The 24,824-nt window shown below is 39.9% G+C and overlaps 1 protein-coding gene across 1 annotated transcript; it reads right to left on the reverse strand.

The window, feature by feature from the left end:
- Nucleotides 1-991: 991 nt before the first annotated feature.
- Nucleotides 992-16,573, reverse strand: LOC101845825 (hyaluronidase B). The gene is made up of 6 exons (XM_035973778.1): nucleotides 16,420-16,573; nucleotides 11,725-12,064; nucleotides 10,493-10,737; nucleotides 9,763-9,888; nucleotides 7,501-7,702; nucleotides 992-3,798 (listed from the first exon to the last, which is right to left on the reverse strand). The coding sequence occupies exons 2-6, from the start codon at nucleotides 12,037-12,039 to the stop codon at nucleotides 2,971-2,973; spliced, it is 1,716 nt and encodes a 571-aa protein (XP_035829671.1). The 5' UTR covers nucleotides 12,040-12,064; nucleotides 16,420-16,573; the 3' UTR covers nucleotides 992-2,970.
- Between the last annotated feature and the right edge of the window lie 8,251 nt (nucleotides 16,574-24,824).

The raw sequence follows: 24,824 nt of genomic DNA on the forward strand, positions 1-24,824 counted from the left end.
TAACTGCTTATGTTGTAAGCTAGATATCTAGATCAACACGTGTATTTAGGCTAAGGCAGGCATATTTTTATTATGCTGGAAACCTATAGATCTAGAATCTAGATCTAGAGTCTAGATGACTTTTTTTCTTATGTAACTACTGACACTGTCGACTAGATAATTAGGTCTCTAGAATCTAGATCTAGATCTAGATAATCTAGATGTCGATTCTAGATCTAGATCTAGATCTAGTTTTCAGTCTACATTATCAAGACATGTTTTGGTTTTATGCTAGATCGACATTATTTTATTACTTGGCCTAGATCTAGAATTCAATTTTAAAATCTGTTGTCCTGTTTTCATCAACATGTGTAACCTTTTCCGTAGACCAGAAGAGTATAGAATTGTAGAGGCATTGTTTACAAATGCAACCTTGGCCAGTTCTCTGATTGCGCTAGGCCTAAGCCGCAGAAAGCTAGGCTCTAGACGCGACGCGCTTCGTTTCGAAAGGCCTAACGCGCTTCGCTGTCGATACCGCGCCTGGTTATTTTTAGCTCGCGTCTCAGCGGTCACGTTCGCAAATGCACTGTTGTCACGGACCGCGAGGCTTCTTTTCCTGTCTCTATATTTTAGTGTCTCTGGTTGAATGCACCCGTGTCAATTTTTCAACCGGCCGACCACGCATTCCGACCGCGAGGGGCTTCGCTTTCGTCGGCGATTCTCCAGCTCCTACTAGTCGGACATAAAAACAACTTAAACCATTGTAACGAGGAAAAGCTGAACTTTCACAAGGTGTACGGCACTTGGTGTTTTATAGCAAAAGAGCAAAGAAACAGCGATCGGCATTACCCCGATTTCACCGATACCACGCGGTCGGAAGGCCGCGAGTGCCCGCAAGGCCGTGTTTACGCTACCTACATGTATTCATGTAGGTTTAGTGAACCCCACATCCAGCAATACTGAATTCAACAAACCCTGGACTTGCTGAAAGGAGAACGATATTACATTAATCACATGGTTGCCAGAAATACTTTTTATTCATTGTGCCCAAAGATCTTTCTGAGAAGTAGGGCCTAACAGCCTACATACATGTGAGCAACATTTCATCAATTTGATGATCAAATCAAATGGGTAATTATGATGATACGATACATTTATCATGTTTTATTTACTTAAGCTTAGCCAAAAAATGCAGTGAGAGTACAGCAGTCAAGGGACAATATGGTGGTTTGGGGGGAGGTGACATATATTCTGAATGAACATCGGTTGGGGTTTTGTACCTCATGTAAATTCCTGGATTGACTTTAATTAATCATAAGCTCATTCTTAGTGAGGAGGCCATGGCCACTGAAAAGAAAGACATTTGGTATAGCGGTGGATCATTTGTTGTCTCATGTGTAGGCTACCGTACCCATGTCACAATCGGAGCAAGGCCCAAAGTTCTTTTTCATTGTCAAGATGGAAACTTGACATTGCAAGAACATTAATAAAAGCAAAAGAAAGAGTAAAAAAGAAACCATATGTCTTTTTAGTCATAGAAACCAATGAATTATTATAATGTTCAGAGTGTCTTAATTAAAAAAGAGGACCCGATTGAATATAGGGCAATAACTTGGTCATCTCTGCACTCATTTCAACAACAAAACTTCAACTTCAAACAAATAAAATTCAACTTGGGGGATGTCACATACGTAAAAAAATATGAAGAAATTCAATCGTGTTGGAGAAATTTTTAGTTTAAAAAATTTCAATTAGCTTTAGGGGTGTGATCAGCCTATACTATACTGGGTTTTTTAGGACAAGTACGGTAAAGACCACATGGATGGATATCTCACCGTCCAGAAAAGTTTGGGGAGGAGAAGGCGTTTGTAGAGGGCTGGTTCCAGGGGAGAGGATAAGGCTGCACCTTACATGTCAAGAGTGTCCCTCGTATGGTTTCAAGAAAGAAACGCATTTCGAAAGTTTGTAAATGAATGGTCACAACATTTCCCCCCTCTCCGATTTAAGCCCCTTTAATTATTACCTTTGGGTTTTTTTATTTGACAGACAAGAGTCTACAGACACAACCTGCAAACAGTTGAACAGAGGAAACTCAAACTCAATGACAATGTTGAACAGGACGTCCAAAGAATTGTCCAATAAACATGCCACTGGGTTATTTAAAATTCCCAAGGGCATGGAACTTTTATGAAGAGAATGGTCATCACCAGGAGATTTAAATAGCTATCATCCCTTTGAGTTTATTTAGCATATCAATTTTGTATAAGTCTGCTCTTCAAAGCACAAACAGTGATTATTTGAAATGAAACAATATGGTCGATTTTTAAAGAAATTGAAAAGTTTTGCATTTCACTCAAATTTGGTTGAAATCTTAGTTCAATCACCGAGTTATTACCCTTTCAATGGTCCTTTATTTTTAGACACCCAGTAGTATGAATATCCCCAGGCCAGCCCCATACTAAATTAAAACAGCTGTGGCACTATCAATATAAAATAATATGCCACTGCACCTCACCAAAACTCTTGATCTGACAAAACTGAAGGCCGGAATCTATGAATTTATCAGATGTGAGGTTCACTGTATGTGCTTGGGTGGTTCCCGGAGTGATTGGGGCAGTGACCCGTGACCCTTAGAGAAATAACATGGTACACCGTGATGTATAAAAGATGAACAGCGAAATAAAGAGTTTATAAATGAGTAAATGTACAAGTACAAGTCATATAATAATAATTGCAAATAACATGGAAATGATTTGGTCTGTGCAGGCTATACAAAATTTGAAAAAATAAATATGAAACTTTAAAAAAAAAGTCTAGTAAAAATGGCAAGAATGCTTGCTTTTAAAAAGTAACAAAGCAATACTGTGATTTTTAGATTGCATTGGAAAAAACAAGGGTTACTCACTGTGGTAAACATGAGTTCATGAATTTGTGGAATGTTGGTATGACCCATGATCACATCAAGCAGATTTCAATAGATCATACATGACTTCATGAAGTTTTGTCTTTGTGGTCACAATGATTTCCTGACCATCCTTCAAAACACTTACATACATAGTCATCAAAATCATACTGGACATCCTCATCTGACCCCTCATCTTGTCCATAGGAACTATCTGAAGAAATTTCTTCACCCTGCCAGAAATTTATCCTTGAACTTGAACTTGAAATTGACATTGGTGCAGAGAGATGTGAAGTTTGAAAGTGTGCATAGTTTTTGTTTCTCAAACCTGATATGGAAAATTTGTCAACAATTGGAATAGCTTCATTTTGCAACAGGTCCTGGTTCTTGAACAAATCCTTGTTTTGTTCGTACATTTGGACATGGTAGTCCTGTAGCTCTTTTAGTCTGACAGGGTACCACCATTCCCTAAAAGCTAACTCGCCGCGTCTTCTAAACTTAAGTGAATTATCAACAAAGCGCTGCAGAAGGTTATTCAGAATTTCCATGTCTGCCTTTTTCTTACTATTATTACTATTTTTAAGTTTAAGTGCTGTTCTCTTTCCATATGATTGACTGGAACTGTCGAGGTCTTCCTCATTCATGAGACACGTGCTTCTGCCGCTAGCTCTCAGATGGTGTTGGAAGAATTTCTCATAGTCCTTCCTGATACAACGCCCATGGCCTTGACAGAGTTGCTGTGTGCAGTTTCCAAAAAAGTTTGTGACATTGAGAACAAAAGGGCCCAACGTCTTGTTGACGTAATCTTGTAACAGTAAACACTCGTTTTTAGCCCTCATAGAGCTGGAGCTTCCCCACAAGACCACACCTGATGAGCCCATGTTGGCTGGCTCTTCAATAGAATATGACAGATCAGCCTGCAAATTAGAAACAGAAAAAAAAAATGAAATGCTGGTTTTTGAGTTTGAGTGTAAAGATAAGTACATCAACAATTACTGGTCACTTAGTGCACGGAAGAAGCAAGACAGAGATGCAGGGCCAGAAAAGAATTACTTACCAGTGGCATGCTCCAACTACCCACCCTAGAAATGCTTTTAGGTCAACAATAAATTAATAGACTTGATTAGTAGGCCTAATGCAGTGTATAAAATCCATTTAATTCTTTCTTGAAAGAAATCGACTACAAAAATATTTTTTATAATAAATTATATATGTGCTTTTATATATATATATATATATGAAAGTTGAATGAAATCATTACATTTGGTAATTATATCATAAGAAGAGCTACTTCCGCAACAAAAACGACTACTGTCTCTCTACAGATTAAAATTTTTTTTTATAACACATCTTGTAAATCTGGGTCAAATGGAGTTACATGTACTGTGTTAATTTTTCTTACAAAAGTGATAGAATAGTCCATTATAAAAAAATGTAAGAAGTAATGTAAGCAGATGTATAGCTTCTGGTAAACTTCCTCACTGATGGTGATAACATTCAGCAGACGCATTGATCAGGTCTGGCATCGTCGAGTGCATGATAAAAGAAATAATGTTCTCACAAACTTTATCATGGCCACTGAGTGGTCACAGAGTGGGATTATTGTGAATTCTGTTTGAGGCGCTTTGAAGAAGAATATATAGGTTATGACGTCCATGAAAACTATTTTTGCCTTCATTTGGAAAAAGCTATTACTATGCTGATATCTTTAAAAAAAAAAAATTCTGGTCAGGCACACCTTGAAAACAAGCAATGTAATGGCCTCTCAACAGCCCTTCAAACAACAGAATGAGGACCCTTTGTTTTTGCCAGTTCTTCAGCATGGAATGGCAAAAGGAAAGAAAAAAAAGATTGACCAGATGCCTGCCTGTATCAGTGGAAAATGTTTCATCGAAAGGTAAGAAAAATGGAAAAAGAAAGAAAATGCCACAGAAAAAGGGGAAGAAAATAAATGCAGTGAAAATGGCCAGGAAAAAGAAAGGCAGCAGAGAGACCAATCTCAGAAGAAAAGAGAAATGAAATGGAAAGAAAAAGAGGTGCAAAAGATGCAAACAAGCTCAAACGAAAGGCTGAATGTGATGAATGAAAACAACAAAGAGCGGGCACAAAGCGGACAGCATGAGGCAAAGCTAAAATTAGGCTCTATAATGGTAACACGAGTGTTGAGGGGTGTGTGGTTATGACAATGAAGATCATTTTATAAATGAGGAAGTCTTACTTGGAGCTTATGAAAGAAACAAAAGAAAATACTTTGCTTGCTCTTGTAGAAACAGAACAACATTATTGCGAACTTGGACAAAAGGTAAAAAGAGGCTTTTCAACAAAAGGTTAAAAAAAGGAACCAATAGCTCCAGGAACTGATGGCGTGCCTGAGAGCATGGAGCGGAGAAACATAACAATAAATGGCTGAGGAAGAGTCACACATGGTACAAGTTACTCTATCTGACTTGTCAAAAATGAGGAGTCTCTTGTATTCAGAGACAGACAAATGTTGTTGTTTTGTTGTTGTTTTCAAATCCCTTTAGCTGCGAGCATTTCGCTCTTGGCAGCGCAATGCCTCCCTCAAGTAACTACATGTCCTAGTCATCTGGTCAACGCCAGAGTAGAGCAGGCTTTGTAAGTCTGTAGGCGTGAGTAAGAGCCTGCGTCGAAGAACTGCCAGGTTTGGGCAGTGAAGGAGAAGACATTCAATGATCTCCTCGTGGTAGTCACAGTGTCTGCAATGGGGTTCCCACATGGGGTTAATTCTGTTTCAGTGCTTGTTGGTGTGTAAGTGTAAGTGTCATGTGTGGGCTCTGAAAATCAATGTCTGATCGGCTCTACATAAAAGATTCGAAGGGTCTTTGGGGTTGGGTTTGTCCATGTACCCAAAGAGAGATCTTCCTGTTTCTGCATTGACCCATCTGTTTAGCCACTCGTCTCTGCTTTTGGCTTGGATGATCCCTCTGCAGGTCTGTAAAGAGGTGGCTGTGTCTGTCTGGGGCAAGCTTGCTCCAGTCTTTGATAGCTGGTCTGCAGTCTCATTCCCAGGTACTCCAGAATGGCCAGGCACCCACTGTAGTGTAACCCGGACGCCATAGGAAGTGCCCATTTGTTTTACAAGGCTGAGAATGTTCCCGTCACCTCTGTAGTCTCCTCCTCCCTCAACGGCTTGGAGTACTGACATTGGGTCAGAGAAGACAACAACATCCCCTGGTGTTACTGTGCCTTCAAAAAAGTCTTGGGTGATCTGCTCCAGGGTCTTTACTATGGCGATTCTCTCTGCCTCATAGTTGGAGCTGTATGTTCCACATGGGCCAAATAGTTGGGTCTGCTTCTTCTCTCCAGGGTTGTTTCGATATTTGATGGTAGATCTGTATCCAGCATTCCGTGTAGCGTTTATTGCTGACCCATCTGTATATGCATGAATTGGAGTTTCAGCATACGAGTCCACTGTCTCCAGGGCACTAGTTCTGAGGATTTCTTCTGGTGTGGTTTTGTCACAAGAAGGGTCTAGAAGTCTCGTCCTTATTGTGATGCCAGGTGTCTGCCAATATGGAGGTTCGCTGCTGATGTTGGTGATAGGTTCTCTGTTCTCGGGTGGGTCAAACTCCTCGAGTAGTTTTGTTGCTTCTCGCATGAAGGAGTCTTCAGGATGTGTGTCCTTGGTTCCCACTCATCTGCCATTTTCCTGTTTTCGTTCGTGTCTTCTAGCCGCACAAATCTTTCGTAGGTTTCGAGGGTAGCACTCTTTCTTCTCAGGTCCAGTGGTTCTATGTTGGTGTGGATTTCGCAGGCGCTTGTAGGCGTGGTCTTCATCGCGCCAGAAACAAATCTGAGTGCTTGGTTCTGTACTCTGTCAAGCTGTGCCAGGGAGCTCTGGCTGGCTATGGATTGTAGTGGTAGGGAGTAGTCAATCACAAATCTGACATGCCCTATATAAAGTGGTTGGAGGGTTGCTTTGTCAGCTCTCCAGTTGAATGATGAAAGGTGTTTCAGAAGGTTTAGTCTGGAGGTGGCTTTTGTGGTCAGCTCCCCTAAGTGCTCTTTGAGAGACAGCTTTCGGTCCAGTTGTAGGCTACACCACTCATGTCTGATGGTGGTTCCATTGATCTTAAGGTTTACCTGACTTGCTGTAACCCTGTTTTTGAGGCTGAAGAGTCCAAAAACAGTCTTGTTTGTTTTGATCTCCATCTTCCATAGCTGGCAGTAGGACGAGATAGTAGTCAGGTCCGCGTTGATGGCTTGGTTCAGTGCTCTCATGTCACTTCCTTCAGGGCTAATAATTAACCCATTAACTCCATGACAGACACATATTATATATATATATATATATATATATATATATATATATATATATATATATATATATATATATATACACACATTTGAATCTTGATCTAATTAACAGTAGAATAAAGCTTGTTCTCTTTTGTTTGACTAGAGTTCAAACAAAATAAAACCAAATTGCTCTGTTTAATCTTTTCAGATCTTTGCAATATGGGTCTACTCAAAGTTAGATGACCAACAAAATCTGAAAGCTCATTCATGAAGGTCACTTCAAACTAAGATTCTGACACATTTTCTTTGAAGTTAGCCTAAAGTGGGTAAAAAAAAGAAGTAGCTTCCAAATTTTGTACCTGTGTAAAAAATTTGAAAGGACCATTTTGGTTTAGAGCATAAGGGAAAACAGTGGCGTCCTGTGGGGAAAACTTGGCTTTCACTCTCAATGTTTCGTGAATTTTCTGCTTGATTCTGGTGTGGCGCGTCTCGGGTGGGACACTAAGGTCAAAGTAGATAGATGGGTAAAGGCCTGTACTGGTATTGAAAATCCACCTCATTCTGAAAATAGAAGAAGGCAAATAAATTTTATACATAAATTTATAATCTCTAAGCACCTCATTCACCTCATTCTGAAAATAGAAGAAGGCAAATAAATTTTATACATAAATTTATAATCTCTTAGCAGTGATCCCCAAAAACCCTGTACAATTTAATTTAATTTGCTGTTTTTCAACCTTCTTCAGCAAAAATATAATTTTTTAGACTCTTTCTTTTTCTCCATGCCATATGAAATCTGTACCGTACTGAGACTGTTGTAAGACATACTGTTGGCAAGTTCTGTAAACTGAACTGACCATACAAGTCCTGAGAGGTTAGCTTTTATGAGTCACAGTGTCAGTCTTGACTTACTCTTCACATTTTTCTCCTTCTTGTACCCCTGCTAGAGCTTGGGGAGTAACTGACTGTAAGATCTTCATCACAGTCATAAAGCAATTAATTGATTTTTTGGTACAAATGACTGTTTTATATAGACTTTGTTTTTTTTGGTTTTTGTAAAGTGTTTTACGGCGCTCGCAACTGCATAGGTCATATGAGCGCGAGGGACACACCTAATATTTTCAGTTGGTAGGAAATTTGGAATTTTGCCCGGGTGGCGGCCGAAGCCTACTCTTATCGATTTTAGACCACCAAGGGATCTTTAACGTGCGCAACTTGCACACGGGCCCTCCGAGATTTTTCGCCCTTGTCCGAGAAGGCTAGGTGTAGATCTTTCCTACCAGAAGATCAGGGGTGTGGCAGAAAGACAGCAGTAAGGAGGAGCCAAGAAGTAGCAGTAGAAAGGCTGCAGAAAGAGTCAGGAGCCCAGAGGAGGGGGCAAAGGAGGTGAGGGGGTGGGGGCAGAAAGTGGAAATGAAAGCAGACAACAGAACATTGCTAGAAAGCAGGAAAGGAGGTGAAAGGAGACAATTTTAGAGAAGAAAATTTTTCGGTCGCTACCCGGATTCGAATCCGGGACATTTGAATGAGAGGCCAACACCTTAACCTCTAGGCCACGAGAGCCCCCTTATATAGACTGTAGAGTCACCTCTTGCTGACAGGCAGCCACTTACTATTTTTGATGGCACTCATCTATACTGACTAGAGGGGCTTCCCCTGTGGGCAGAAATTAATTTTGAATCTTACCTAGATCTAGAAGATGACCTGAAAGGCCGATTCTTTTCGATGTTGGAACCACCAAGAACTTTTTAATGCACGGAACTTTGACACTGACATTTTTGGTCCTCATCTGAGAAAACCACGAGCTCGATCACACCTAGCCTAGGATCTAAGGATCTAAGGTTGCGAAAACATGAGAAAGAAAAACTGACATGGGGGGAGGGTGGGGGGTGGGGGGGGGGGGGGGGGTGAACTCTGGACTTTCAGGGAATAGGTGCATACCATACCCCTTTGTCAATTTGAACCACTTGGCCCGCCATTCTTTAGCATAGACCTCAACTTTAACTAGTCTCCTAAAAAATTTGGAGGAGTGGGGGCACACATAAAAAACAACTAGTTACTCATGCAGATGAAGCCTAAACATGCCCTCAGATTCATGGAATAGAGATGATAACATTTTTAATTTTGAAGAGTTCAAGATTTCATTGAATCTGACGTTGCTGGAAGTACATTCACTTACTTCACTTGTTAATTCAACTTCCCTTTTAATGAGATCTATCACCAAAATATATATTTAATTTCTGAGCTTCAGAACAGCTGTTTAACAGATCTATTATTTAAACAGCTGCTATGTAAGCAGTTTAGCTGATTTCTAGTCTACATTATGATTCTCAAAGGAAAAAAATTTATAAAAGCCAATTGACCGTTTTCAGAACTTTAACTGGTGGGAGGAACAAATATACTGTTAACAAAACAGCAGCAATCTGTTTAGAATATCAAGACAAAACTTTGAAGAGCAAAAGTTTCTTTGGTGGAAAACTTTCCCTATAATCATGAAGAGGAGAGTCAGATTTAGTCAGAATGCAGACTGTGAGAATAATTTGCATGTTGCTAAGCAATGAATGAAATCTGTTCACTGCATAAAGCTCACACCCATTTTCTTCTAGGGGGACTTTACTCACTCATCATTGACTTTTAGTGTACTGGTATTGCACATCTCGTCCCAACAGCGTGGGTATCCGTAGTATCCCCATCTCCCACTAGGTCGAAGATTTGTCACTTCTGATAAAGTCTTCCCTACTATTGACCTGAAATTGAGACAAACAATAGATGATGCTGTCAATGAAAAGGCAAATTCATAAAAATGGTGGTGAATCTGATATCTATAACAGCATATGGTCCAATGTCATGTTAGAGAAGGAAAAATACTTTTTTGCTTGAAAATTCTTAACAGTAATTAACAGAAGAACATGTTAACGGGAGTGGTGTAGTTGGAGGTGGGGGATAGGCTGGCAGTTCCGCTAATCTGCAATAATTTCTTGTAACGCCTGGTTTTTCTCTAATAATGTTTCTTATTGAGTGAAAATGCCATTTTTCTTTTTTGATCTGCTTGAGCATTAAAGTCAAGCCCAGAGACCAAATGAATAACCAAGCATGGTTTGTTGGTTGGAGCACCATGAGTTTGTTATCAATTTTTCAAGTGAAAATGGGTTACAGTAAAATGCTCTCACTACTACTGAAGTTTCTATTATATCATTATTGGTGGTCTTATTATTCCAGTACATTATTCATAGGAGGGAAAACGATTTTTAAAAATGGGAATGAAGAACTTTCTTGTTAATCTCAAGTTTTCGTTCTTCTATTAGACCAATACTTTTATGTGGATCCCACAGTATAAAGTATAACACATACCTAGCTGCTTCTTCAAATTCCTTGGTAGCTTCAGCGAGAAGCTGGGAAGAATTGAACAAAGGAAATCGTTGTTTAGCCAACTCCAAAGATTTCTGCTGATATATTCTTAGTTTGCTCCAGTTGAGGCGATAAAGAGGCCTCCAGTGTTCAAAGTCAATAACCCCAAGGCCAGAAAATGTTGCATCAGGGATGACAGTCTTTATGTCATTTTCCACTTTGGTGAAATGTGCTGTTTCATTAGTAAGCTGAGGACAAAGGAGAAGAAGCTTCAGTAGTGAGAAAAGAACTAACCATCTCAGGTGATCCACAATGTGCTTTGGTACAGCTCAAAGTGCATGAAACCTCAAAGGCACATACACCATAAAGAATTTCTCGAGCTTTTGACTTGAATTGAATCGGAATAGACTAGACCATTTTCCAGTTATATAGCCCACACAGACTACACATATATCTGTCTTGGAAACAGACAAACCAGTCACATTAAAAGGAGTACATGACAGTCATTACATCATATAATATGTGTAGCCTCCATACTCAGTATCTACATGTATTTAGTAAGGTCTACTACAACTACATTTTATACATTCATCTAAACAATGATTGGTAAATAAAGGATATGCCAGTTGAACATTAAGAAATGTTATAGTTATCTTTATGATTAACATGCCTTCTGGCACTTAGCTCATACAGTCATTGTACTTGGAAAATGTTCAAGTTTCTGTTACATGAGAAAGAACAAATGACAAGAGAACACCACCTGTATGAAGTATGCTGTTACAAGTTTCATTACCAAATTGAGACTTACAATATATGTATTCTATAAATTATCGTAACAAGGCAAAGGGGTCTGACTCAGCCAAGACCAGAAAAGTGACTTTTTTAAAGTCTGGTACACTACTCCAGCATAATAAAGAAAGTGAACATGGATTGGAATCCTCAGGGTAGGAGGGCCACATGGAACTAGGAGAAAAGTCATAAGAACGGTTTTGAAAAGTTGGAAGACATGGAATAAAATAACAAGAGGATAGGAAAACCTGGAAAGTGTTTGTTTGTGGCCTATATTCTGATCCACGATGAAAAAGAATATATGATGGGAGACTAACTTCTCAGCTATTGATGTTATTCTTCATCTCCAAAACCAGGTAAAATTCAGATCCTATGACCTCTGTGGTCTAGACTTCCTGAAGAATAGTGTTCTGTGAATAATTGGGGGCTTTTATTTTGCCTCTTACCTGTGGGATTCCTCCATTGACAGCATTGGTACCTGAGTAGTAAGGCCATAGTCCTAAGCGATAAAAAATGGAAATTTGTTCTCCTGTAAACCGGTCCTTGCTATTGTCAACAATTCCCCAGTTTTCAAAGCCGAGGTGAACACCATGATTCTCACAGCCAAAGGATGGGTGGTTCCATACTACAAAAAAAGGTTTGTCTGGAAGAATCAAAGGAGCTGTGCAACCCTCAGCACTTGCACCCAAAAAGAAGAAAAAGGAAAAGAAACAGAAAGCAAGGCAGAGCATGCCAACTGTTTGAACTTGAAGTTGAAGCATTGTCCAGCTAAGAGGTAGATCTTATCTGTAAAGAAAAGAAAAATCGTCAATTACTGCATCAATGACTTTGCTGTTCCGTTATCAAACATATTCAGAACAATGACTGCTAAAAATAATATGATTAATAGCAAAAAAATCCAAACAAAACAAAACAACCTAAAATGTTGAATAAAACCTTTTTGAAGTACCAGTAGTTGCATTATGAGCTTAAAAAATATTTTGTCAAAATTCAAATTCTAAATGGTGATAAAAGCGAGGAAAGTTCTATAAAATAGGTACATCATGAAAGTTTTTTTTCCTCTCGTTCTGAAAAATTTCTATTTAAGGGCTTCGAACCTTTTAACAGCTTGCCGATAAGTTGTAATTTGGAACCCACGGCACACCAGCAGTGAAATTTTAGTAGCAGCAGGGGGTTCTCCGCTGAGTGCCTTATCACGTCCGGGTCATGAGGGTCAATTCCCTGTCGCCACTCTGGCTGGGCTGACTTAATTTTTGGTACTTTTCAACTTCAAGTTTTTGATGTATTCTTTTACATGGGGGAAATTTATCATTTAGATGCACTCAAAGCACGCATTTCTGCTCTTGAGACTAAAAAAACCCAATGAATATTGTAACTTGTCTGCTTATTTCGTTAGACGTGCTGTAGTCGAATATACACTAAATTATGAAGTTTTTTGGACAAATGTGAATCACAAAAAAATCAACATTAAAAAAACCCGGCTTGACAAAAATTGCCAAACTTTTTTAACATGAACGACATAACATAGATAGAGATACTCACAAAAGATCGTATCTGCGCAGACGATAGAATGCGGCACACAATTCACTATGAAGTAATTCATTCACGTACAACTTTTTGCGCCTAATACAATCGTGAATATCCGCATACTTCACGAAAGTTTATAAAATTTACGCTGTGATCAATGTAGGCAGAAGTACAAATCGATTTTAGTGCTAGAATAAATCTGCAACACAAATAAACAGTATCTGTTACACTCCAGAAATTTCTTCAAATGTTAAGTCTCTTAATGTTCTTTTAAGTTGACTGAAGAACAGGGGTAACTTAACTTATAGTAAATGAGTTTTCAAAATAATTTCTAACTTGCCAATGACACTGAATAAACACTAGACTTTTTCCGCTTTTATTTCTGTTTCTATGACCATTTGAAAAGACTGATAACGTTCTGATTTCTTTACATTGTCTTATGAGTCTGCAGTCTCATTTCTGACAGAACAAAAGTACTAAGAATGAATCATGTATTAGCTGTCATAGTTTTTATTCCATTCAAGAAGTTGATCTCTACTCATGTATTTACAGTTATGTGTTTTTAAAGAATCGTATATCTTTCTTTAAAGTTGTATGCAGGTTGCCAGAGACTCGGCATAATTCATGAACAAACACAGAGAGTACCTTTCTCTTTCGTGTAATTCATGGTAAAGAAAGCCATCGCTGAGTGAATTTGTCAAAAATGTGCATTTCCTTCCCCTATAACTGGACTGTTACTTACTACTTGTGCAGATTTAATATTTCTCAAGGTAAAAGGCATGCTATTTATTGTGAGTTTAACATAGATTTTGGCAAGAAGAGTGTCGAATTTAAAAAAACAATTGTTTAAAATTCATAAAAGTATGTCATTAAAAATAGGACAAATTGGGTACTCTACAAACACTTGTATAAAACAAAAACTAAGGCACAGAAAATAACCATTCTAACGCAGAATTAATTTTAAGGTATTGATCCGAGCTCTTAACTATTACATCAGTGTAATGGTTTGCTGTGTTGGAATGGGGAAGAAGTTATAATATTGTTTCAAAAGCAGACAAAAGTGTAAACTTCATAATCGACATCGGCAAAGTTGCTTAAGGGCTAATTAACTCCATGACCCCAAGCTGGGGACCTCCGGCGGGCTGCTGAGTCACGCCAACTAAAAGTCACAGAATCGGGCAAAAAAGTGATGCTGTGAGCCCTAGGCTTTCTCAGTATCAGGCCCTGTATCTCGGACGATTGGCTCCGGCATTGGAGGCCGGGTATTTTACGCGCTTATCTTGATAAGCTCGCCTCGGGGCCGGTCCTTATCTTATCAAGGTTCAATGCGAAAAGCGGCGATAGGCGGATGCTCTAATACTAATAAGTAATATGTATACAGGAGATGGAACATTCTTGCATTATGCTTTTTCGTATAATGTGTAGCTGTCTAGTCTATCTAATCTCCTAGCCTCTTACGATTGTTTCATTCAGTGTTCTTGGACGTACATTTCTTTTCGTTTGGAAGCATTTTTACTACATTCAATTCTAAGGATTAAATTTGTGCTTATACGATGTGTTTTAGTGATCAGCCCAGATTCTAGTTTTCTTTCATCTTGAAAGTTATTGTATCTGTGAAAAATTTTTCATCTGGAATATACTCCTCAGTTTCAACGCAATGAACCATGTGAGGCAACATTTGAACATGGGAAGAAAGTGTAGCGTAAGGGGCTGTAGAAGTGGTTATGTCAGCCAAACGGGAGATGGCAAAATAACAATATATAGATTTTCAAAAGATTCAGAAAAAAAAGCCCACAGCACAGTGGGTCAAAAGTATGTCCCAAACAAATTAATCGTAGAAGATGTCACCGATTTTATGAGTTTGCTTTCTGCACTTCCCACCTGATGTACCTTTGGCACGGGATGGAAGATTTAAGGAGCCTCTATCAAGGTTTCCAAAAGTACCACCATCATGTTGTGGCATACTAACTCCAAAAAAGAAAGCAACTACAAAAAATTCAGCTTCTACTAAAACTGTTGATATTGATGAAATGAACATTTTCAAAGAAAGACATGCCTTCAAGTTCGATTCATTTGATCAAACAATGGAAATGAAGCAGACAGCCATTGGCAATATTGCAAAGAGCAAAGATTACAATAACGTACATAAATTTGTCTTGCTCAGTAGAACTCGAGATGGCCCAGTTTTTGCATTTTCCATGTATTTTACGGTTGTTTATTATACCCATGACCATGAGAAAGAGGTTTCATATGAAGCTTATCACAAACTGAGGCGTATCAGGCATCCGGGCTTCACTAGAGATGTTGTCACATACTGGAGTCAGTCAGATTAAATTTTACACTACCAAAGAGTACGCTGATGCGGTTGGCAAAATATTAATGAAAAGATTTGCTGAGCAAAGTGCTTCGCAGAATGAAGGACAGGCAAAGAAAAAAAATTGCAAAGCTGTCATCCCGATCATGCAAACAGTAATTTTTTCAGAGGTAAGGGACGGCTCTTTTTATCAATAGTAATAGGTACAGAATCTAGACTCGAGGCTCAGGTCATATCTTGGGTTTTTTTTCAAAAATATAACAGCAGAATAAAAAACTAGGCCAAGGAAGAGGAGAAAATCACAAAGGATCAACAAGTATTGTCTCATTACTCAAATATGATCTTGCTCCAACTCACATGATCCTCAACATGATGGTATTTCTGGCTGAATTGAAATTTCAAAAATAAATCAGAAAAATGATAAGACTTATTAGAATCTACTCATGACACTAGATCAAGATCTACACCTATACACGATAGCCGATAGTCAATGGAAGTGGCTATTCTCACCCAGGGTGAGAATAAAAATGCGATCGACCTCTCACCCTGGGTGAGACTTGCCAGCGTTGTTATTCTCACCCGGTGTGAACAAAACCTGTTTTACCTAATTTCGGAATACTTTCTATCGGTGATCTTTTTCTCTCCCCCCCTCTCTCTCTCACTGCCCGCATACAAAATTGGGGATGACTTCCGTAACGAGCGACCACTATGAGACAGAGCAAAATTGAGGGCAAGGGGTAGGGGTAGAACTAAGGGTAGGGGTTAGGCTTCTTCTTTAAATTGTGTTTGATGGGTGGTTGCTTGTTAAGGAAGTCCTTCCCACAATTACACGCTTTCAACACAAGAGTGCTGGAACGTTTGTTTACGGTACATGTATCACGGTGAATGCACACCGGGTGAGAATAGCCAAAAGGCTCGCCCTTTCACTGTGGGTGAGAGACCCACCTACACAACTAACTGCGCTCTATAGAATAGAGGTGGCCATATATAGCCATAGATCTAGTCAATAGTATAGTCAGTGCTATTTTAGTCCTAATTATTAAACCCTAAGTAAGCTTGTACATTATTCAGTCTGTTCTTGGCCTGGTTTTGCATGCTTTCATTATCGTCTTTTTCGAGGCGGGGTCACCTACAACCGATAACATAGGATTATGATTGACAATGAGCAGCCATTACTCAGGCTGAATTCGTATGAATGGCTCCTTCGTAACCATATCCACTCCCGCCGATTGAGTTTACTAATGGACCTACAGCGGACTTGATATCATGTCATAATAACAAAATACCGCTCTTCAAATACCTTTCAGATGCCATTCATGTTTCAAACTTGCATTCTGAGAAAGCCGGAAGGTGCATTCTAACGAGCCCTTTCATAGGATTCACAATAATGACAAATATCTGAGGTGTGAGAGCACACACTGAAGTGTTTTGAGACGACGCCCCTAACTTCTAGTCATGTGACTTCGTTACTATAAATAACTTTTGAAGAGGGAGATAATCTTTCTAAAGAAGGGGAAGGGAAACAAACGTGTTAAGCTTATACCCAAAGAGGTTGTGCATATTTCTTTGCTTTTTTCCGCCTCGGGAGACACGCACTAACTGTCAGCTACTCTTCGAAAAAAGTTAAGGAACACCGTTAAATATGTATGCATTTTTCATGTGATGTTTATAAATTTATGTTGTTACCCTGAAGGCTATCTCGCTTACTAGTAGACCTAATTTTACCAAATTTCACACACATATAACAAGCATAGTAAGACGTTTTATAATCCGCTATTAATTTGAGGAAAGAGTTTCTGTTTCCGTGGATTCGGCGGTCATATTGGATTTTGTTGACATGACGTAATGAATATCGCACTTAATTATTGCTCATGGGAAATTGGTTGTTTTGTTCTTGTTGTTGTTGTTTGTTTGTTTTGCATGCATGTTAAAACAAACATTAGTAGATCTAACAATTTATCTGCTGTTTTGTTCCTAAACGAATTAGAATCTAGAAAATTTCTTATAATTTTTTTTCCTGAGGTAGATCTAGTATTCAAGTTTTCAAAAAAAAAAAAAAAAATCATTGAAAATTCACACTCCAGATACCACCTAAAAAATCTATTCGATATATCAAATATTCAACAGACATATTTTTTGTATTACATGTTTTCTTCATTCTGTGAAAATTTCTTGAAGATTGGACGATAAACGGTGGGGTTATTTAAAAAAGTATAGAGAAAAAAATCGCGCTTTGAGAAAACGGCAGATAAAGACCAAATAAAATATTGACTTAATGAAGAAATGGAGGTGACAAACATTCCGGTATGGAAAGAAATACGATTTTGGAGGGTTCTTATTAAACGATGAAATATTTTAATTGTAGGAAAGGCTGAGGAAGCCAAAAAATGCCTACAATTTAAATTCCATAATTTTGGGCCGAATCAGGAATTTGGGGGTGTACCAAGCTTTGTAATCTAGCTTTGATTTTACCCACGCCTTGTACAACTCCTTTTTTTCTTTGACGGCCTCCTTTACTGTGTCATTCTACCAAGCTGTCTGCTTTTCCTGCCCTCTTCCGGTGTTATTTGTACAGAAGGCTTTACGGAGTGTCTCTGTCAGCGTGGTCTTGAATACTGACCATGTTTCTTCTGCTGTCATTTCTGAGCTGTCTACTTCTTTCAGCTTCTGTGTGACTTCTGTCTCCATTCCCTGTCGTACTTCTTCCTTATGTAGTTTTCTTAAGTTGATATGCCCGTTTGTTTCTTTCCTCTGCCTTTTCCTCGTTTTTTTCTCTCCGCTGCTTTGTAAACAAGATAACAGGACGGTGCTCAATGTCCAGGGCTGCTTTTGGGATGGCTCTCGCGTCCGTGACTCTTTCCCTTCCTTCTATTCGTGTCAAGAAGAAATCTATCTGTGATGATACTTTCAGATCGTTCCATCTGTACCAAGTTTGTTTCTGACTAGGTCTGTGTTGGTAAAAGGTGTTTGTGATCCACAGTCCGTATTCTGCACACAGTAGCCGTTCCCCGTTGTAGTTGCACTTTGTGTTAGTGTCACTGTGTGGGCCAAGGTACTGGTTCCAAGGTGTTCTTCTCTTACCCACTCTTCCATTGAAACCCCCCATGACAATAAGTTCTTCCTTGTCTGGGACTGTGCTTATGGTGTCTGCCATCTTCTCAAAGATTTCTTCTTTTTGTTCTTCGCTGTAGGAGTCATTGCAAAGTGCATAAGCTTGGATGAAGTTTGAGATCTTTAGTTGTCCCCTTACTTGGATTTTGATGATCCTCTCCGAGATAAACTCTGTTTCCAACACATTCTTTGCTGTACCCGGGTGTAGAATAAAACCTACACCATGTGTTGCCCTAGTTGTCCTGTCCCCACAACTCCAAATCAGGACGTAGTCCTCGTGGATCTGTTTGATTCCAGTTCCCTTCCGCCGGCAGTCTGAAATTCCCATCACCGGTATTCTCCATCTCTTCATGAAGTCAATAACTTCTGGTTCTTTGTCTTTGATTTCACAAACATTCCAAGTGCTCGTTCTTTCTCGTTGTCCTTTTCCGTTTCCTGGTCGTTTTCCGTTTTGGTTCGTCCGTTTCTTTCTCCTATGATTTTCTTTAGCGATAAATAATCTACCACCGGCTTGCTAGGCCTGTTGTGGTTTCACCAGAGCCCCGCTAGCTGGACGTTTCAGGGTGATCCGGGATGGTCTTCATGGCTACCGTAGCGGTCATGTGAGTAAAACCCACGCAATTTCTCTTCCAAACCCAGCAATCCCCTACTTTGTCCGTTTCCACCTCCTGCAACGACGGACGAGGGGTTGGACTTTTGGAGGCCAATGGCGAGTTCTCGAATACGTTGCTTGCTTTTTTTATCGTTGTCAAGTGCCAGATCTCGGACAGACATCGGCAATCATGGTTCTCCGCTCATTCCTTTGGGTGCTCTTGAAAAAAGCCTCGTTGCCCTGATTTTTTCCTTCACCCATCGGTTTAAGTTTTCCCGAGTAGCTTGTTTTGGGCTTACCCATGCCTCGTTTTCTTTCAATTTTTGCAAGTGAAAGCTAGATGTTCATGACTTTTAATTTTATGTCTATTCAGGGGTCCCAAAAATTGCATATTATTATTATTATTATTATTATTATTATTATTATTATTATTATTATTATTAATTATTATTATTATTATTATTATTATTATTATCATCATTATTATTATTATTATTGTTATTATTATTATTATTATTATTATTATTATTATTATTATTATAATATATTGTCTTTTCATGATTGTTTTTTTAGGGGCGCTCCACGTGGGCCTCTTCAAGTGGGACCTACTGGGCCCATCTCATTTGATTTCTTTTCCTTCCGAGATATTCTCAGCAGTCTCTAAAGAAACCGTATTTCTGTTGCTTCGATTTTATTTTCACGATACTTGTTCTTAAGTTGTAAAAATTTTTAAAAAAAATCCCATCTTAAGTGTATAGAAAACTTTTACCTGTTAAGTCATTATTATGCTGAGTGAACGTACACTAGGGCCATGCAAAGGCTATACTAAAGCCCTCGCAATGAGTCAAAAATTTAATGGCCAAACAGCATGATGATGAGAAAGTTGAATTCACACGAAAGAGGGAGGGCTATTGGTCGGCTCCAAGATGGTGTTTCCTTGAGGGAGGTGGCTCGTGTTGTCCAACAAACCAGAAGTACAGGTGAAAGCTGTCGGTCTGGGAGGCCCAGGTCAACCATTGCGAAGGAGGACTGATTCACCCAACATCATGCAGTTGCAACCCGAACAACAACTGCTAACATCATCTGGCAACGTCTCAGACCAGCTACTCACACAAATGTCAGCACTGTTACAAATCGTTGCGCACAATTTGATTTGCATTCTAGAAGTCCCGTCAGTAGACATCGGCTCATCCAAGGCCACCGAGAAGTACGCCGAGTGTAGAGTACGCAGCTTCAGAGTTGGACAGAGGCAGACATGGGTCATTTCCTTTTCACCGACTGGTGGAGATTCAAGTTGGAGGCGCGTGATGGCCGCATTCGAGTGTAGGAACTTCGTGAACAGCGTTTTCAAGACGACCGCATTGTGGAAACAGCCCGCTATGGGGAAGGTTCTGAGATGGTGTGGGCTGGGATAAGTCTTCACAATATGTCACTCCATGTTCAGGGCAATCTCAATGCCATTCGGTATCGTATTGAGATAGTACAGTCTCTAGTGGTCCCGCGGCTGCAGCTGATTGGTGCTGTCCGAGGCGAGCTGATCTCCTCTCTGTGCTGGCGCAATCTTCCAGGACAACAACGCCAGGCAACATATTACTCATGTTATCAACGATTTCATTGCTCAAAATGGATTTGACAGACTGCCTTCGCCTGCAAATAACCCTGATCTAAAGCCAATTGAACATGTAGGGGGCGAGCTAGGGCGCGTGTTCAGGAAAACTACCCTCCAGCAGGAACTCTTGACCAGCCCCTTCACAATATCCAGTAAGAGGGGAATGATACTTCAGAAGTGTTCTTGACTAACTTGGTTAGGTTTGTAAACAATTATAGGCGCGAGAGCGCTTAGCTAATAATAGAGGACGTACTTTGTTACTGAGCCTTGTTTTGGAAGCTTCATATGAGTGATTGACTGATTGATTGATTAGTTGGTTGATTGATTGATTGATTGGTTAATTTTCTTTCTTTCTTTCTTTATCTATTTAATATTTATTACACTGTATTTTTTAGGAAGGGAGGGGGGGGGGGGGTTACACATTTCCACCATAGGCCTATATATACTGTTGTTGGAGTTGATTTGTTTCAATGTTTTATGTTATCACATGTTTCTTTAGATATTAAACAACTATCTGTTTAAAGAAAACAGACTTATTTTTTGCATGTTGTGCTCTTGAAAAAATAATCATATAAATTTTATAAGTGTTCCTTAACTATTTTCGAGGAGTATACATCATCATAATGATACGATCTGATTCTGTCGATCTGCTATCCATCTTTCTCAAAGAGCTTCGCGTAATGACAAAAAAATCAGAGAAATCTAATTTCCAACCTCCCCAAACAAATAGGCCTTCTCTAGACTCCTCCTCCCCCACCCACCCCCACCTCAAAGAAAGACAGCCAGTGTCTCTCTTCTTTTGCCTTTCGAATCAAACTGACCCCCCCCCCCCCCCAAATCCAAATTATATCCAAATTATAATACGAACACTCGCACGCGCGCACTATGGAAAAGGGTGTCCACTTCGTTTGGAAAATGGGGTCCGTGTCAGAGAAAGACTAAGAGGTCTTACCTAAAAAACATCTAACGAGATTGCCAATGCTTTCATGTATCCACCTATGACTATTGTGAAATGAAAGTTCTTCCTTCTCCGACCCCAGCCTCAATGAAAAGGTCAAATTATGACTCTTGCAAGTTTGCCATTAAAATGGAAACCCTTGGCAGTTCCCATTGCATTTAAATTTCATCTTCAAAAGATCAAACAAAGTGAACGATTTGAATATCTTTTTGAAAAGAAACTTCTGAGTTCGTTCCTGTTTTCAGTCTACTTTGTTCCCTTTAGCTGTTTTGATTTGTTTGTGGAATAACAATAACACTCCAACCCACCCCCACCCCACCTCCACCATAACTGTCAGGTTTTTTTTGATGGTGGATCTTCTGTGGGTTTTTTTTCCCCTTTCCGTCAAGCCGTCAAGCTGTAACGAGGGGGGTAGGGGTGGGGGTAAAAACCACCAAAACATGTTCAAGAGCACACTTACCGTACCTGGATTCGAAACAGACCTTACAACTCAGAAAGAAATACCGGTAACAGCTTAGCAAATGGAGTACAAAGGCTACCTTTCTGTGCTCCCACCAATTCCAGACGTTGACAGACGCGGAAACTAACGCTAACATGGACAAGAATATTTTTCGTCTTTGTTTATTGCTGCAAAAACTATTTTGCTATTAAGGCAGGGCACCACTGAGCTATGTTTTACAATGGTAAGGGAAGGTTTCAAGTCAACATGTCGTATACATCTGCATAAAAGTGAACTGGTTTATAATATAGTTGGGCCACTGTTTATTACGATATCAAGTGAGTATGTCAATACTCTTTCACACCCCAAACAAAAGGTAGAAGTATAGATGTATGCTGTGTCAAGTTTTTCTTCTCAAAAATAAAATTTGGCACTGGAAACACACTGTCCAAAATCACCCCTCTTCGTCCGAAGTTTCCCCAATGCAATGCTTCATTAATGTCTCCCTCAGAGTGGGGTGGTTTCGAACGTCTTAAGATACCTCAGATATGATACTCTGGCGGTAAAACGTGATGCTCCACATAGCTTATATCGCTGGTGGTGATGCCCAAATGGCTTACACTTACAGTCATGGTGAAACTTTTTCTTTGGCTTAAATTGTTCCTGATCTGAGCGGTGGAGCCAAACGTAAAAAAAAAGTTGAAAGCCACCCCGCTCTCCCATATCGGACGTTGTTGGTATCATATTAAAGCTTAGTCATTTACTTTGTTATCAATGAAAAAAACCCCGGATATCATATCAACGCAGAATCTGCTCTCGTCAGTGAGCAGCACCCTTCTCCATTGTCTGTTCCTCCAGTTCTCGTAAATCTGTGTCCACAGAAGTCGGTCGCATTGGTACTGAAAGGGCAGAACTGACCTACGACTTTGCCGTCTGCAGAGAAGGCCTGTGGTGTGCAATCCCCACCCTACAGCATTCAGGGTATTGCATTGTTCAAATGAGGCCAATCTAGCAGGTTCAGGCCTTTCTTCAAAGGTACATAATATGTCAACAGTAGGCTACTCGTAAATGGAAACTTTCGCTAGTGCTTTAACGACGATGAAAATTTTGCGTTTCTTTTGACTCCATTCGAACAATGTAATGCCCTGATTAGTCGCTTATGCTTCAAACAACTGTAACAGCTCACGGGTACTCACTTTTCATATCATTCGAGGTGTGAATTTGTTTTTTATGGGGTTACATATAGGCCTGGCCTTAAAATTTGAAGCCTCGAAATATGAAATGCAGTTGGAAACGGAAGCAGTATCAAGATGCTGAGACGGGAGCGGGCTTTTTGGCTACTATTGGTTGCGAGACTGTCTAACATTTGGCAACTGTTACGGGCATGCATGTCTTTACCATCTACAGTCTACTGAACCAGTTTCGCGCCATCAATGCGACCTGTGATCTCCCCAGGGCTGGATGACCCAGGACGACAACCGCAGCTCAGGATCGCCTCATGGTTGGATCCATTCCTGACACTGACCCTGACAGATACAGCAACCACCAGGAACACCATCGGGCGAACGGGACGGGCCCTGAGTACCAGAACCGGATGGCGGAGATTGCACTCCACAGGCTTCCGGTATAGACGGCCATGTTGCAGGCCAGTCTTGACCCCTCAGCACCGCCGTGACCGGCCTCTGTGGGCACAGACTCACGTGAACTGGAGGAACGGACAATGGAGAAGGATGGTGTTCAACGACAAGAGCAGATTCTGTGATAATCCGTCAAATGGGCGCATCAGTATTTGGCGCACATACCTGGCTTGCTAAGCTGATTCCAACATCTAGGAGAGAGACTCTTGGGGAGGCTCGAGCGTCGTGAGTTGGGAAGTCATCGTTCTAAATCAAAGATCTAGACCAGTGGTCTTCCAGAAAGTGAGTCATGGACAAGGAAATGGAGTCACAGCTTAGCGCTACATTGAGCAAGTTCTTCAGCTTCATGTGCTGTCTTATTTCAAAAGGCATTTACATTTCTTTTTTTTCAGCAAGACAACGCGAGAACTCATACGTCCTGCGTGATACAGCAGTTCCAGGGGCAGATCAACATCAATATTTTGTGTTATCCAGCTCGATCACTTGTTTTAAACCCAATTCGAGCACGTTTGGGAAGCTATCCCGAGGCAGCTCAACCAGTTGCAACCACAACCACGGACAGCTTCTCAATTGGCTATAGTCATCAGCCAGGTGTGGGTATTGATCCCAGGTCGACAAACAAACACAGGTGAAGTCTATGTGTTAAAGATGCAGAGCGGTTTTTGCAGCCGACGGAGGTCATACACGGTACTTACTCTCTGTCCCAAGGTCAAGGTCACAGAAATAATATAACTACACTAAAACAGCCACTTATTGACACCCTCATGGTTGTGTAAATTGTGAGAATTAAAATTATATTTACACACGACAAACCGCTGTTGAGTGTAGTGTGTTTTATTCATGCTTTGGTTATTCGTGTTGCTTTATATATATACATTATATATACACACATTATATTTGTGAAAGTTCGTCACTTTGGCCGCCTAAAACTTCCGAACCACTTAACTTTCGAATTTGACAAAATTAACGGTTGTTCAGAATCACTTAAAGGCTGTACAGTTTCTTTGGGGAGCCTGAAGCCACTGCAGTTTAATTGTCAGTTTTTCATTAGTTTCATTTAGATCTAATCTTGGGAAAGTCCGTCTTCTAAGACGCATTGTAAAAAAGTGAGTTTTCTGTTCACTAGCCGTGCGTGCTGGTTCCACACCTTTGAAATTCTGGAGTGTACAACCACAAAAGCGGAATAGAGAATCAATCTATACATCTATTAGAGATATATTTGGCAACTTGGAAACACATGTGTCACTTTCCTCTCAAGATTTGTTGTTCCATTCCATTTGAGTGCAAATATAGTAGGCCAATGACTTAATGCACTGATCATTCCTTTCACTGAAAGGGGCCCAGCTAGTATATATATAT

This window comes from Aplysia californica, unplaced genomic scaffold (assembly GCF_000002075.1).
Source record: "Aplysia californica isolate F4 #8 unplaced genomic scaffold, AplCal3.0 scaffold00030, whole genome shotgun sequence".
Lineage (NCBI taxonomy): Eukaryota > Metazoa > Mollusca > Gastropoda > Aplysiida > Aplysiidae > Aplysia > Aplysia californica.